The following is a 17,172-nucleotide window of genomic DNA, read 5'->3' on the forward strand; positions in this document are numbered from 1 at the left end:
AATAACTTTTTAAAACAATGATGCTTTCTGTAATGTCTTTACATGTCAATGGTCCCACAGATAATAAAAAAAAGAGTAGTGAAGTATACTAAAAAATTTAGAGTAGTTTAGCTATGCTACAGGAGACACACCTGGAAATAAATGAACATGTGAATCTGAAAAAGAAAGGTTTTCAGGATGGTTATTCAGTGGAATACCTGGGACAAATGAAAAAAGGAGCACTTATATTAATTGCAAGAGGAGCTTCAACAGTGATAGAAGAGGCTAAAAAAGATAATAATGGTTGAATTGTAGTACTAATGGGCTACTGGCACGGGAGGAGAATTACACTGGCATGTATTTACATGCAACCTAAAACTGCTATAACTGAGCTTAAAAAAATTCAGGGAGAAATAATAAACTATCTGCAATGAATATTACTTATAGGTGGGGACGGGAATTTGATTTGCAGCAGTGAAGATGTGCCGGGGGGGGGGGGGGCAGAAGGGAAAATACAACAAAGTAGGATAGATTTATGAAAACATTTGGCATGGAAAATGTGAATTCAGTACTAGGAGTTCAGAGCGAATTTACATATTATTCACCAAGATACAAAAACTTGTCCTGGCTAGACAGAATTTACATTTTGCAGGAACATGTGCATTTAATTGAAAGTCTTGATATGCACCAATAATTATTTCAGATCATGTGCTAATAATAACTAAAATAAAAACACAGGGTAATGAAATAAAAAAACAGACATTGAGGCTTTCCCACCTAAATGTTGAAAACAGAGGAATTTAAGGAATGGGTAGTGGAAATTATTCAGGAGTGATTAGAGAAGATAGAAATTTCTTCTGAAAAATATAGCTAGGGAATAGGATAAAATTAAAGTGGATTTTAAAAATACGGTGGAAATAGAAGAAAGATATAGTTAAGAAGTAACAAGAATTATTTAGAAGGACTGACAAATGTTAAAAGTATTGTAGAGTAGGGAGAATCTTGCAGAATGCTAAACAGAAAATAAGGGATTACCTCAATAATATGCATGTGTTTAGAAAGATCGCTGTTATGCAACTATTTTCTGATAATAATTCTAGAGCACAAAAACTTTCAGCACCACGACTCAGGCAACAGAAAGTAGAAAGGGCTGTTGCCAAGCTTTGGAAGCCTATAACAAGGAAGAGAAGAGATCCTGTAGAGGTACTAGAAATATTTCAGAAATTCTATGAAAGTCTGTATAAAGCAGAGAATTATGGAAATCAATAAAAGGTACGAATAGAAGAATTAAATATGCCAAAGTTAAAGGTAGATGAGGCTCAATTACTAACAGTTAGGATAGAGGAGATGAGTTAAAAATGTATAACCAATCTACAGGAAGGTCCCCAGGAATAGATGGTATTCCTGTGGATGTTTGGAAGCTAGGAGGGAAAAAATTATAAAAATCGCGAAGATTTTGTTTAACAGTATTTTAAGAGGAGGAGAAGTACCAACATCCTGGAAGAAAGCAGTGGTGGCTGTTGGGTAAAGACCCATCAGATCCAGCTTCATACAGGGCCATTTCAATATTAAACCATGATTATAAAGTGTTTATGCCTATAATGGCTAAAGAAATGGCAAAAGTGATGCCAAAATTGATAGATATGAATCAATGTGGATTTGTGGAGGGGAGGCAAACATTTAACAAAAATAACAGAACATTGATGATCCATAGGGAAGCAAAATGTAAGAAAGTACCACTGTTGTTGGTGGGTCTTGATGCACAGAAAGTATTTAACAGAGTAAGCTGGGCAATGAAAGCATTTATATTTGCCGATAAAATTATAAGGTTGATTAGGAGGATATTTGAGGGACTGGAGGTGAAAATTGAGCAGAAAAGCCAGGCAGGTGTGTCCTCTTTCCCCTTTGTTATTTGCAATGTATTTAGAACCACTGGCAAAGAAAATAAGAGCCTCAGAAATTCAAGGATATAATGCAAGGCATATGCTCTAACCTGCAGTTATTGGTATGGCAGTCAAGAAAAGCTGTCTCTGCTTGCAGATTATATTATTTTATATTTGACAAAACCAGAAAAGGGCATTTCAGTGTTGTAGAACATTCTGAGACAGTTTCAAATCTTTCTGGGATACCAAATTAATTAAGCTAAAATGAAGGCAATGCCTGGAAAACTATGTACCCATACATGAATTGGTTCAGCAATATCCATATTTATGAGGATATGATAAAGTGAAGTACTTAGGAGTATCAATTAAAAAAATTCCAGTATGGCCGCCTAGGATATGTGGGAAGAGAATAAACAAAAGATAACAGAAACTGAGAAATTGGAAGCTCTGTTATATAGATATGGATAGCAAAATACAAGGAGTTAAAATGTTTTTTTGTCCCTTTAGTCTTATACACAGGCCAGGCATACTCTTAACCAGAGGAGAAGTTGTGGATGGCAATTAATAAAGAGCTGAAGGATTTTATCTGGGGTGGAAAGATGGCAAGAGTCAAGTGGGAGAAATTGATTCTTCCAATAGAACAAGGTTGAATGGGATTACCTGATTTGAAGGGATATTTCAGAGCTACACAGTTAAGGCTCCTATACACAGCACAAGCAGAAATCTATAATTCAAAGTGGAAAGGGATGATGATGAAACAGGGGGGAAGGTCAAGAAACAAGGAGAGACTGGGATTTTGGAAGCAGATCCTTAAGGAGAATAACACTAATTATACAGAATATTATACTCATAAAGTAGCAGAAAGTATTCTAAGAACTAAGACAACACGGAAATGGAGAATGGAGATTCTGCTGATAAGGATGACTGCAGTTAGGTAAAAGGGCAATAGGCAAGACGGGGCTGGAATTTACTGGAGAAAACTAGCAGAGGAACCAATGTATTGGAAGCAAATAACTAGAGAGTGAAACATAACAGAATGGGAAGATGCCAAGAATTTATTTGGACTGCAGGTTAGAGATTGCTGCAGGTTAGAGATTGCTTTCTCTATCAAGGATTGATTTTAGAATATAGGCAAAGTGAGAGAAATAAGGGGATCCTAAATGAAAGACCAGCACTGGTAGAGTTTTTAGTAGAATATAGAAAAGACGTTGCTGTTAAAAAAGGAATAATTAGTACAGCATACAAAATATTGCACGATAACTATAAGAATCAATCACAGGAGGTGAGAAAGGATTGGGAAGAGATATTGGATAAGCAATTCACAAAGAAACAATGGAGGGATATATGTATGTCTCCTAAATATACAACAAAATCTAAAGGATTTAGGACTTTTGTTTGGGTTTATATTCAACTATGATGAAGATCTTAGTACATTCAGCTACCTGATGCTTCTTTTCTAATTTTGACAAGAAATAAAGAAAACAGAATCTCAGAAGAGAAAGTCAGTGGACTTATATTTAATTTCAGTAATCAGAATCACCTGAAAGAAAATCAGATACAAAACTGTAAGTTCTAGACATGACTTCCAGTAACCTAGGGGAAAATATAAGACAACAAATACATGAAACACTGATGGAGTATATCAACTCAAATAACAAAAAGCTGGAAGAAGCTTTAAAAACATATTCAGATGAGGTGATAAAACTGCATAAATTAGAGGTCGAAATGAAGAAAAGGCTGGCTACATATGAGTCTGCTGAAGAACAGATGTTTAAAAAAATAATAGAATTAGAGGGCAGTGCACAAAGAAAAAGCTGAGATATTCTGCTGTACCAGAGAAGTTGGAAGGAACAGACTGTATTAATTTAATGAATGCACAAATAAACTACTAGACTGGTATTCCAGAGCAGCATTTGCTAATTGAAAGGGCACATCATGTGCATGCTCCAAACAGAACTTTAATAGAAAAGATGCAATACTACCAGCAGAAGTAGGTCATTCTGATAAAACTGTGGCAGAAGGGCAAAGTACTAAAAGTGGGAGACAGCAGAGTGTTTGTGGAGAACCCACCATGCAGAAGAGTACATTTATTTCACTATTCAGAGAATGTTGACAAGCATGCATGAGATTCAAACTGGACAAAATCATTTTTGATGCAGTACATGCTAAGGAGGAAATACAAAAGTTTGTCCAACAAAAAGTGATCTGTCAAACAGCAGCAGATTTTGCTTCTTGTTTTTCTGGTAATAAAGACCACAGGCAGACCATGCCAGTGAAACCCTTTCCAATGTTTCAATGGACAATGCTTGACAAGGAAAAAAGCACAAGACTTGACGGGAGAGGGAGATAAACAAGAATAAAACCAGTAACTTGGAAATTGACAAATGTGGGATTAAAAAGTGATACTTATATTTGTAAAAGATAAAAGAACAAGAAAATCTTTTAATATGGGACTTTTTTGACTTTGTTAAACTTGTAGGGGACTCTAAAGCATATGCCCTACTTCATGTCATTAATGTTTGGAAAAATACTTAGGAGAGGTGAAGAGGAGGAAGAAAGTTAATTGTAAGAAATACATTTTTTAAAGTAATATTTTTATAGTGCATGATTTTCTTTGCATGCTATAGTTTTCTCAGTTGTTTTAAAGTGTAATGGGGAAACTAATGTAAACAGGTTCTCTTGTTTTTGTTTCTCCCTTCTTCTCTCTTTCTCTTTGTTCAATTTTAAGAAATGCAGACACTGCAATGTAAAAAAAAAAAAAAAGTCTGGTCAAATGAGCACAACAAAAAAATATTGATGTACTTTTTCTCATTTTTGCGTGGGAAATGACTAGATTAAGTTTCTTAACTGGATCTAGTAACAAGCTTTAAGCGAAAGCAAGTAAATGAAAAAAAACTACATATTATAAAGATTGTTTTGCTAGCAAATAAATGTATGCTTTTAGTAGGAACTTTGTAATTAGCTTTCATGTCTCCATGGAGACAATCTGATAAAGAGAAATGGCTAGAAGATAATGTTTTCTGAAATCATTTCATCATCAAGAGTTTTCCTATCTGGGAGAGCTATAAAGGTAAGTCAAAACCAGACAGCACTTAGTAGAAGCACAGTCTGTACCATACATCTTAACTTGGATACACTTTCTTTTAGGTTAACCCAAGTCTATGAGTGTGGCTGTCAGTTTATAATACATGTTTTTATTAGCAGAGTAAAACTTCATTATTTGAAAATGTAGGTATTGTATGTGTGTGTGTGTGTGTGTGTGTGTGTGTGTGTGTGTGTGTGTGTGTGTGTGTGTGTGTGTGTGTGTGTGTGTGTGTGTGTGTGTATTTCTGTTTGAAGGCTTTCAATAAAACAAAATGTTTTGTAAGATGGGACATTGGTTCAGACTGATATGACAAGGAACAACTGTGTAAAAGACCAACCTGCCAAACAGTGCATGCACATAATATAAAAGCTGGAACTTGACACTTAACAAAAAAGCTGTTACACATAAAAGGTGGGAATAATAACTTTTTAAAACAATGATGCTTTCTGTAATGTCTTTACATGTCAATGGTCCCACATATAATAAAAAAAAAGTAGTGAAGTATACTAATAAATTTAGAGTACTCTAGTTATGCTACAGGAGACACACCTGGAAATAAATGAACATGTGAATCTGAAAAAGAAAGGTTTTCAGGATGGTTATTCAGTGGAATACCTGGGACAAATGAAAAGAGGATTACTTATATTAATTGCAAGAGGAGCTTCAACAGTGATAGAAGAGGTTAAAAAAGATAATAATGGTTGATTTGTAGTACTAATGGGCTACTGGCACAGGAGGAGAATTACACTGGCATGTATTTACATGCAACCTAAAACTGCTATAACTGAGCTTAAAAAAATTCAGGGAGAAATAATAAACTATCAGCAATGAATATTACTTATAGGTGGGGACGGGAATTTGATTTTCAGCAGTGAAGATGTGCCTGGGAGGCCCAGAAGGGAAAATACAACAAAGTAGGATAGATTTATGAAAATATTTGGCATGGAAGATGTGAATTCAGCAACGGGAGTTCAGAGTGAATTTACATATTATTCCCCAAGAAACAAAATTTGGGCCTGGCTAGACAGAATTTACATTTTGCAGGAACACATGCATTTAATTGAAAGTCTTGATATGCACCAATAATTATTTCAGATCATGTGCTAATAATAACTAAAATAAAAACACAGGTAATGAAATAAAAAAACATACATTGGGGCTTTCCCACCTAAATGTTGAAAACAGAGGAATTTAAGGAATGGGTAGTGGAAATTATTCAGGAGTGATTAGAGAAGATAGAAATTTCTTCTGAAAAATATAGCTAGGGAATAGGATAAAAATTAAAGTGGATTTTAAAAATACGGTGGAAATAGAAGAAAGATATAGTTAAGAAGTAACAAGAATTATTTAGAAGGACTGACAAATGTTAAAAGTATTGTAGAATAGGGAGAATCTTGCAGAATGCTAAACAGAAAATAAGGGATTACCTCAATAATATGCATGTGTTTAGAAATATCGCTGTTATGCAACTATTTTCTGATAATAATTCTAGAGCACAAAAACTTTCAGCACCACGACTCATGCAACAGAAAGTAGAAAGGGCTGTTGCCAAGCTTTGGAAGACTATAACAAGGAAGAGAAGAGATCCTGTAGAGGTACTAGAAATATTTCAGAAATTCTATGAAAGTCTGTATAAAGCAGAGAATTATGGAAATCGATAAAAGGTACAAATAGAAGAATTAAATATGCCAAAGTTAAAGGTAGATGAGGCTCAATTACTAACAGTTAGGATAGAGGAGATGAGTTAAAAATGTATAACCAATCTACAGGAAGGTCCCCTGGAATAGATGGTATTCCTGTGGATGTTTGGAAGCTAGGAGGGAAAAAATGATAAAAATCGCGAAGATTTTGTTTAACAGTATTTTAAGAGGAGGAGAAGTACCAACATACTGGAAGAAAGCAGTGGTGGCTGTTGGGTAACGACCCATCAGATCCAGCTTCATACAGGGCCATTTCAATATTAAACCATGATTATAAAGTGTTTATGCCTATAATGGCTAAAGAAATGGCAAAAGTGATGCCAAAATTGATAGATATGGATCAATGTGGATTTGTGGAGGGGAGACAAACATTTAACAAAAATAACAGAACATTGATGATCCATAGGGAAGCAAAATGTAAGAAAATACCACTGTTGTTGGTGGGTCTTGATGTACAAAAAGTATTTAACAGAGTAAGCTGGGCAATGAAAGCATTTATATTTGCTGATAAAATTATAAGGTTGATTAGGAGGATATTTGAGGGACTGGAGGTGAAAATTGAGCAGAGAAGCCAGGCAGGTGTGTCCTCTTTCCCCTTTGTTATTTGCATTGTATTTAGAACCACTGGCAAAGAAAATAAGAGCCTCAGAAATTCAAGGATATAATGCAAGACATATGCTCTAACCTGCAGTTATTGGTATGGCAGTCAAGAAAAGCTGTCTCTGCTTGCAGATTATATTATTTTATATTTGACAAAACCAGAAAAGAGCATTTCAGTGTTGTAGAACATTCTGAGACAGTTTCAAATCTTTTTGGGATACCAAATTAATTAAGCTAAAACGAAGGCAATGCCTGGAAAACTATGTACACATACATGAATTGGTTCAGCAATATCCATATTTATGAGGATATGATAAAGTGAAGTGCTTAGGAGTATCAATTAAAAAAAATTCCAGTATGGCCGCCTAGGATATGTGGGAAGAGAATAAACAAAAGATAAAGAAACTGAGAAATTGGAAGCTCTGTTATATAGATATGGATAGCAAAATACAAGGAGTTAAAATGTTTTTTGTCCCTTTAGTCTTATACACAGGCCAGGCATACTCTTAACCAGAGGAGAAGTTGTGGATGGCAATTAATAAAGAGCTGAAGGATTTTATCTGGGGTGGAAAGATGGCAAGAGTCAAGTGGGATAAGTTGATTCTTCCAATAGAACAAGGTTGAATGGGATTACCTGCTTTGAAGGGATATTTCAGAGCTACACAGTTAAGGCTCCTATACACAGCACAAGAAGAAATCTATAATTCAAAGTGGAAAGGGATAATGATGAAATAGGGGGGAAGGTCAAGAAGCAAGGAGAGACTGGGATTTTGGAAGCAGATCCTTAAGGAGAATAACACTAATTATACTGAATATTATACTCATAAAGTAGCAGAAAGTATTCTAAGAACTAAGACAACACTGAACTGGAGAATGGAGATTCTGCTGATAAGGATGACTGCAGTTAGGTAAAAGAACAATAGGCAAGACGGGGCTGGAATTTACTGGAGAAAACTAGCAGAGGAACCAATGTATTGGAAGCAAATAACTAGAGAGGGAAACATAACAGAATGGAAAGATGCCAAGAATTTATTTGGACTGCAGGTTAGAGATTGCTGCAGGTTAGAGATTGCTTTCTCTATCAAGGATTGATTTTAGAATATAGGCAAAGTGAGAGAAATAGGGGGATCCTAAATGAAAGACCAGCACTGGTAGAGTTTTTATTAGAATATAGAAAAGAAGCTGCTGTTAAAAAAGGAATAATTAGTACAGCATACAAAATATTGCACGATAACTATAAGAATCAATCACAGGAGGTGAGAAAGGATTGGGAAGAGATATTGGATACGCAATTCACAAAGAAACAATGGAGGGATATATGTATGTCTCCTAAATATACAACAAAATCTAACGGATTTAGGACTTTTGTTTGGAAATGTTTACATAGGTATTTTTATACCCCAAGTAGACTACAGAGAATTTTTTCTCAGACAGCAAATGTTGGAGGTGTGATGGGGAAGAAGGAAATAATTGGGAACACATTTGCTGGTAGTGTAATGAGCTCACAGACTTTAAAGATTCCCTGCAGACTACTCTATAAGAGATACTGGGTGAACAAATTGGTATATCTAGGGAAATTATTTTTCTGAGCTATGATACAGAATCCAAATTGCCTAGACATAGTAAGTTCTTGCTGCGTCTAATCATGGTGGCTGCCAAAAAAAAACAATTAGTAGAAAATGGAAATCACAGTCTAAAACAACTGTATTAGAAGTAACTGGAATTAGGATCTTTAGAAAAGGATAGCAGCCAGTTACATATAAAAGAATGCGAATTGTGGGAACAATACATACAGGGGAGGAATGAGGTTTAAAAGAAGGCAGGATTTGAATGAGCTACTGTATGTGATGCTTGACTGACAATGACTGGGTAGATATAAGTGAGTATAATGTTTGTGGCTAAAATTATGTTGGTATGGTTTGTGATGTCTAATGCTTGCAACAAGATTATGTCAATGTGGTTTGTTTTCATTTATATAAATGTATGATTGTCTATATCATAAGTGATAATTTAATAAAGATGTTTCTTGTTAAAAAAATAAATACAATGATGCTTCCTTTTCTTTCTAGAGCATGCTTAGTGTTTGCCTATGCAACATATTCAGCATGCCCAGTACTTATGGCACAAATGAGTCCTAATCAACAATAATTCCTTCCAGTTTTATTAAAGATGTAAAGATTATATATTTAGATACATTTCCAAACTTGATATTAATCCACAAAACCATGTGTGGCATAGCATATAAACTCACTGAAACTCTTTGCCTCTAAACAGTTAAATCATACCTGTTATTTTCCTTAGGTTATCTTTCTTATGGAAAAATGCCATCATGATGGGCATAAGGGCTAAGGTCTTTGTCTGTCCAGCACAAGGTACAGGGTTTGATTTTGATCTCCATCAAATGCCTGTGTGGAGTTGGCATATTCTCTCTATGTCTCTGTGGGGTTGCTCCCACCTCCCAAAAGTGGACTGGTTGTTACAACCTCAAACTCACCTAAAATGAAAAGGAATCATGGGCAGCACCGTAGACTCTATATGGTACTTACTGGGGCAAGAGCTATGTAGACCAATGAGAACAAAATGTGTGTGTTATGTCAGGGCCAGCCAGCTGATGATTTAAAATGGTCTGTAGGTGATTTAGTAACACTGACTACTGCTGACAAAAGTGTGACAGGGGTATTTGCCAGTGATAAGTGAGTTGAGGACCTGACCTACTCTGACCTATACCAGGGACCCAAACTAGTGGTGGGAGGGGTCTTGTGCCTCTTTTGGGCATTGTGTGCCTGTCATAAAGCTCTGGACTAAAAGCTACTTGCTGGTGTTTAGTTATTCAACCTTGAGATAGCTTGTTGAATAAAAGCTGAACGTAAAACCAACCTGCTAAATATGAATTAAGGAGTGTTACAGTGAATACAAGTTCAGTGATGGGATGCAGCTTGGATGTAGATGACATAATGGCAAGTAGGAGAATGGACATCCTGTGTATCCAAGAGACAAGGTGACATGGTAGTGCAGTGCAGTGAGTCTACCACTCAGGTAAAGCAAGACTAGGAATGGGGTGGGAATTGTGGAGAAGGATGGTCGTTTGAAGACACTATGGGGTATCATCAGAATTAGTGGTAGACTTATTACAATCAATGTAAACAGAGGACAGTATTCTTAATCTTAGTCTATGCCCAACAACAGGGTTGTGATGGTAAGGAAAAGTGCATTCAGGCAGCAGTTGCAGGACCTACTAGATAAAGTTGGAGAACAAGAGTTGGTGTTGATAACGAGGACTTGAATACTCACATGGGGACAGAAGGAACAGGATATAAGGACTGCCTGGGTCCCCATGAGTGAGGCAACAGGAATAAAGAAAGAAAAGCTTTTCTAGAAGTCTGTCAGGCAAATGGCTTGATAGTGGCCAATGTATGGTTCACCAAGAAAGACCATCATAAGATCATATATAAGAGTGGTCAGCTTGGAATTTGGGTAGACTTCCTCTTAGTAAAGAAATAGCACTGGGGTAGAATCACAGATTGCAAAATCATCCAGAATGAAACAGTTGCCCAACTGCACAAATCCCTTGGGACCACAATTAGCTGCAAGCAGTAATCCGAGAAGACTTTAAGGTCAATACAGACTAAGTTGATGACCTGGAAGTTCATTGTAATGAAAATACAAGAGTTCAAGGAAATACTCATGGCTCTACCACCTTAGAAAGAAGAGGAAATAAGTGGAGATAAAGAAGAATGGAAGCCAAGCACCAAGAGAGACCATCATACGATCACATATAAGAGTGGTCAGCATGCAATTTGGGTAGACTTCCTCCTACTAAAGAAATAGCACTGGGGTAGAATCACAGATTGCAAAATCATCCAGAGTGAAACAGTTGCCCAACAGCGCAAATCCCTTGGGACCACAATTAGCTGCAAGCAGTGATCAGAGAAGACTTTAAGGTCAATACAGACTAAGTTGATGACCTGGAAGTTCATTGTAATGAAAACAGAAGAGTTCAAGGAAATACTCATGGCTTTACCATCTTAGAAAGAAGAGGAAATAAGTGGAGATAAAGAAGAATGGCAGCACCTCAGGTGAGCATGTGTGAGGACTATTGAACAGGTATGTGGCCAAGTCAGGTATGGAGATAAGTTACACAGGGAAAGCTGGTGGTGGAATGCAGAAGTCATCAAAGGAAAGAAGGAGTGTAGAAAACAGTGGGAAAATGAAAAGACAGACCAAGCAAGAAAGGAATAGTGTTTGGATAAGAAAAATGCTAAGAGAGTAGTTGCAAAAACAAAGAACAAGGCATCAGAGGCACTCTTCCAGCTTCTGGAAAAGTGACTCAGCAGATAGCATAAAGAAACTACATCAGGTATGAAAGCAAAGACAGAATGATAAAGAAGACACCTTTCTAAGTAGTTGTCAAGGTATGCAACAGAGTGGCATCGTACCAAGCACTGCTTTTCTCCCTTATCATCACTGTTTGCTGGGATAGATTCCATTTCCCTAAACCATAAACTGGATAAAGTGGGTACAGAAAAATGAATGAATAAGTTGTCACTGTAGAAATATTACAGATATTTTCTAAAACATACGTCCTGTGTGCTTCCTAATCTATGAAAGGGCATCAATTCGAATCCCCAAATGACTTAGCCATCGTGCAATAAGATTTGTCTCAAATAAATAACTGGTGCCAAAATCATGGACTGAAACTGTATGCCAAAAAATGCATTATTGTATCCTCTGGAAAGTCATCTACTCCACGGAACTACCACATTGAAAATATGCCCCTGAGAGTTGACCTGGTTGTTCATTATTTGGGAACTTATGTGGACAGTGACCTAACTTTTGAACAACATGTGTCCATTGCTATAAGAAAGTCCTTCTATATTGCACAACTTATAAACAAAGGGACTGTGTCAAGATCTAAGGATGTCATTGTCCCCTTTTACTCAACCCTCATTAGGCCAGTCACTGAATACAATGCCCCCTTTGATAGGTAGCGGTCTAGGAACATGCAACAACTGGAATTCCCACAGAAAAACCTTACTAAAACGATTCAAGGCCTAAACAACTTTTCCGACATGGACAGACTCAAAGCCCTGTCAGCAAGTCAGATGGCATCAGAAATACTCAGCCTAGGGATCTAAATATCTTCTGCAACATCAACAGAACTGTTGATTTCTTTTGTAGTCCAAGAGGAATTGATTCTTCAAGGGTCTGTCAGTACAGTGACTGTTTTAACAGCTCTGCAGTAGTGTGAGGGTGGGGACTGTCAATTCCTCTTGGACTACAAAAGAAAACCCTGAACAAAAGCCGACAATTTACCTACTTGTCTGGCTGTAGCTGGATAATTTCAAAGTATAATGTAAAACAAGCTCTAAGCCAAACATAAATGAGGGTGATTAGAGACAGAAAAGAAGCAGCCCTTTTACAGAAAGTAAAAAAGATAACAGTGACTCACACAAATCCCATTATATGTCAATGGCATGGGAATTCACAGTTAATTCCTTATGTCTGGCATGAGTCATAGAAAGCATTATGGGAAAGAGAAATGGTTGAGGGAGAACAATATCATGTTGATACATCAAGCCCCATTGGTAGCCATGTTGTGGTAAACAGGCTAAAATTTCTTAGAGTGGTTTTGAGATGTAAAATAGATCAGGAAACAAAGATAGCGTGAAAAAAATGATTTTTTTTAGTTCTAGGGTGGAGTTTTACTTTAATTCACTATTCTAAAGCCTATTAGTAGGTGTTAATTGGATACTTCATGCTATAACCAACTTGTTTCCTTTGTCAGATTTTGTTTGATCTTGATGCTAATGGCCTTGGTCCTATGATTTTGCACCATTGTTTTATGCTTCAACATGGTTATGAAATAAATATATAATGTCATCTGCACATATCATACAAATAAAAAAAACTGTTTTACAGTAAACAAAATATGAAGATGGACAAATATCCACTCAGTCAAAATCAAAAGGAAAGGACAGGACATCTCAGTCTGCAGACGTGTCAGTGCAGTATCCACAGAGAAAGCAACTTTCCCAGCCTGGGAAACTCCCTTGGTTACTAGAACAAAAAAGATAGTTTCAGTATGACAGTTACTGAAAGAAGACATTTAAGAAAAAGAATTAGGGATAAAGAACCACAACAAAAGATGCAAGATCAGAACAGGAAACATGGCAATGGGTGGAAGGCCTGCTTTTACCAGCTGTGAAACAGGAAGTATCATCTGCAGCAGTTTGATCCTGTACTTGGTTTTCCGAGTTTTATGCAAGGACATTTACAAGAACAAGCACTGCTCACTCCTCAGCACAGATCAAAACCAGTCTTGATTTAATGTAACCATAACAAATTGTCTCCTCTTTCTAGCCATTAAATTACTTGGTTCACTGTAAACAGGCAGTTCAGGCAATACCCCAATATGACAACAACGTTCAGTTTCCTCCCTACAATTACTTGCTGTTTCTCATCATGCAATGTTCAACAGAAGGCTTCAGAGATTTGAAACACCACATTTTTTTTCTCAAAAAGAGCTAAGAGAATATGTAATAGAAGACAATAGCATAGTTAGGCACTGTTTTCATACACACAAAAAACACAGCTTAAGATACATGAACATACATGGTTGGAGAATTAACTGAAATGACTGCAGACCACTTTGAAAACATGAAGTCCTATTTTGTGGATCCATGAATGTACAAAGTCAATGAAGAAACAGCACTTCTGAAAAAAAATCAACTTTTTCAGGTCTGCTACAACCAGTCATGTTTTACTTTCTTGAAGACCACATTCTCACGGCCTGCAACTCAAGCATTTTGTGGCTCATGTGGGCTACCAGTTTTGCTTGAACGCAAATATGTGTTTAGGCAAGTTGAGCTGGCTCTGCAAAGAGAGAGAGAGAGTGTGTGGAGCTGATGGCTGCTGCTTGAATACATGTTCAAGTGCAAATAAGGTAGGTGTGGCCATCATGGGCAGGGAGTGTCAGAGAGTGTGAGTTTAGATTAGGTTTAGATAGCGACCAAGTGAAGAATTTAGATTTAGGAAGTGAGAGTGGGCTTTAGGCTTACTGAGTGGGAGGGAGTTTAGGATTAGAGAGCAGGAAGGAAATTTAGGTTTAGGGAGTGATCAAAGAATTTAGTTTAGGGGTGATTGAGCATTTTAGGGTTAGGGAGTTTAGGATTTGGGAGTGATTGGGGAATTTAGATTTAGGGAGAGAAAGAGAAAGACGAATTTTAAAGATTGGGACTGGGAACATTGATTCAGGTTAGGTTTAAGAACCAGGTGGGAGTTTTAGGGTTAGCGTTAAGGGTCTGGCAGGGCTATGCATTTTAGTTGGTTTGGGTTAAGGGAAGGCTATGTAATTCACTAAGGTTGGGTTACTGAGAGGTAGGGCACATGCTACAGCAAGTGACAATGAGAATGTGAGCCTTTTTACACCCACTCTCATCTCTGTAGTGCTCTCTTAGAAAAAAATAAGCCAAATCTTAAATCCAAGAAGGTCAGAAATATTCCATCAATTAATGAAGGCAAATGGTTTAAGTGTATTCTACTACTTTACATGAAGTCGTAAATTGAGATTTGCTCTTTCACACAGTATATCAGCCTCTGATTTTCTGGGAATTTTTACATTTTAATTTTTTTCTGTAGAAAAATGTAATGCTTTTAAAGCTATGTTCCATAAAACTGCAGTAAATGCAGACCCTGAAAAAACACATGCATGAGGCAGCATGTTGACAGGATGAAGTGGTATGTTCATATTGATAGTATTGTACACAGACACATACTCAGAGTACTGGTGATTAAATACCCATGAAAATAAAATCAGTGGCTTTCCTGTACAGAATGTCTTATAGCACTGCATTACAAATCAGATTCCAGAATTATGCTCTAAAATAATATACAGAGTTTACATGAATGTCAGTGGTATGGCAGTACAACAGACAGCAACTGTGTTATTTGACAATAATCTGTTTGGTATACAGTACTTTTAAAGAAGTGTTTTCAAAATGCTTGAATAAGGGAACTGTGATTCCAATAACTGTCCCAAATTCAATAAACTAGATAAAATGTTAAGTGGATGGTACCCCTATTATGAACTTCTTACAGAATATGACCATTTACCTTTCTTTCTTATTGGTATATCATAAAATATTTACACTGCATATACATTTATACCCATGCTAATCAAATGACAGGTAAACTGCAGAAAGAGCAAAGGTGAAAAAGTAATATACCTGATTTCAACATTTCTCTCTTTGTGTCAGGTAGACGAAACACATAGTATACATAGGAAGCCAATAGGCAGTTCCGTCCATGTTGGTCCTTGCAGAGGTCTGCAGAGTTGTGAAGACTGGTCACTATTGATACCACTGACTCAAATGCATCCTGGGAAAAACTGACTGAAAAAAATGGGAACAAAATTTTGTTTTTTTGGTAAACATTTTACACAGTGCAAAATAATCCAGTAAAACAGGAGTAAACATTTTGGTCATTCGTGCTTATTAAAACTCAAGAAGCAAAGAATAGGGTTGTAAAGGTTAAGTCAAGTCAAACACATAACACAATGATATGACTAGAGTGGTAATTGAAGCTAGGAACACAAAAATATCTGGATATTTTTATAAAACATATATTCAAAAATTGGTTATCACTTTCAGTCAGATGATAAAAACCTATGCTATGATACACAGACAGTGCTAGAAGACAATAACCTTTTGGCTCATAATTTTAGACTTTCATTTCTGTCTATAATATGACTTCAGAATCTATTTGATAGTTAGTCTAGACTTTCACCACATTTTTTGCTGAAGTATGATTGCTCTACATTCACCCTATGCCTTTCTCTATCAAATTTGATATAATTAGGCGAGATTTAAATTCATTCATGGATTTCTTATTCTATGGAAAAGCTCCTTGCATCTCTCCTAAACTTACCCCTCAGACTTACGTATTAGCCTGCCTGTATGATGACTTTCAAGACATTTTGCCTCCTTTATCCTTTGTATAGCAACATAGTGAGTGATTATAAACTCAATATGTACCGCACAGGACAGGATTACAATATTTCACAATGATCATCAATGTGCCTCTGGCACACAGAGTGACCATCAGGGCACTGTCAGGACTGTTGTCTAAAACAAGCAGGCTGGATGGCCAGAACATCTGCAGTACATCCTTTAGCATTATGAAGATAAGTCTGGTGGGGTGGTAGTACGAATGGATTATGTAAACTATCCTCTCATCCCCCATTATCCTTATTTAGGAAACAAATTTTACCCCTCTGCATTTATTTATAGGTAAGGAGTACAAAAATGCCACTATAACATCTCTTTCAAGTGATGCATGCATTTTTTGTTTGGGGGGGGGGTTTAGTCTTTTAACATGTATTTTCTGATACATGATGTCTTTTCTTTCGTTGTTATGTTCCGCTGGAAGGGCTATACTCCATATAACGGCAAAGTTACTCTCATGCTGCATGGCTGGAAGGGACACTCAGGCTGGCCTGGATCTATACCAGTGATCTATAAATAAGCAGTATGAGGTACCCGTTTTTTGTTCCTGAGGATACCACCCTTCCTTTGAAATGCCTAGATATATACCTGACTGATTTTAGGGTTGCCTCTATTTTTCCCCACTGGAGTGCCTTTTCTGCATAATATCATTATCAGTATTCTTGGTTTTAATTTGATCCCTACATTTTTTGTCGTGTCCGTATCACTTTTTTCATATTTTTTTTTTACAGTGAGGAATCACCATTCTGAATGTATTGTAGTCAGAAAACTTCTAATGACATAATTCTTACATTAGCAGCACTTCAAACCACGTTCAAGTTTTGCGCCTTTAAAATAAACATATCACAAAAATCACGACAGGATTTTTTTTAATTAAAATAAAATGTCAAGGAAAACAGTTTAAATTTTTAAAAGTAAAAAAA

The 17,172-nt window shown here is 36.5% G+C and overlaps 1 protein-coding gene across 1 annotated transcript in view; it reads right to left on the reverse strand.

The window, feature by feature from the left end:
- DOCK8 (dedicator of cytokinesis 8) overlaps positions 1-17,172 on the reverse strand; it is a 1,731,107-nt gene that overhangs the window by 753,803 nt on the left and 960,132 nt on the right. Inside the window, exon 22 of the mRNA XM_044064485.1 lies at positions 15,473-15,637. Within this exon, the coding sequence (XP_043920420.1) occupies positions 15,473-15,637 (165 nt within the window). The remainder of the gene's footprint in view (positions 1-15,472; positions 15,638-17,172) is intronic.

The sequence above is a fragment of the Protopterus annectens genome, chromosome 2.part2 (assembly GCF_019279795.1).
Source record: "Protopterus annectens isolate FY-2018-M chromosome 2.part2, PAN1.0, whole genome shotgun sequence".
In the NCBI taxonomy this organism is placed as follows: domain Eukaryota; kingdom Metazoa; phylum Chordata; order Ceratodontiformes; family Protopteridae; genus Protopterus; species Protopterus annectens.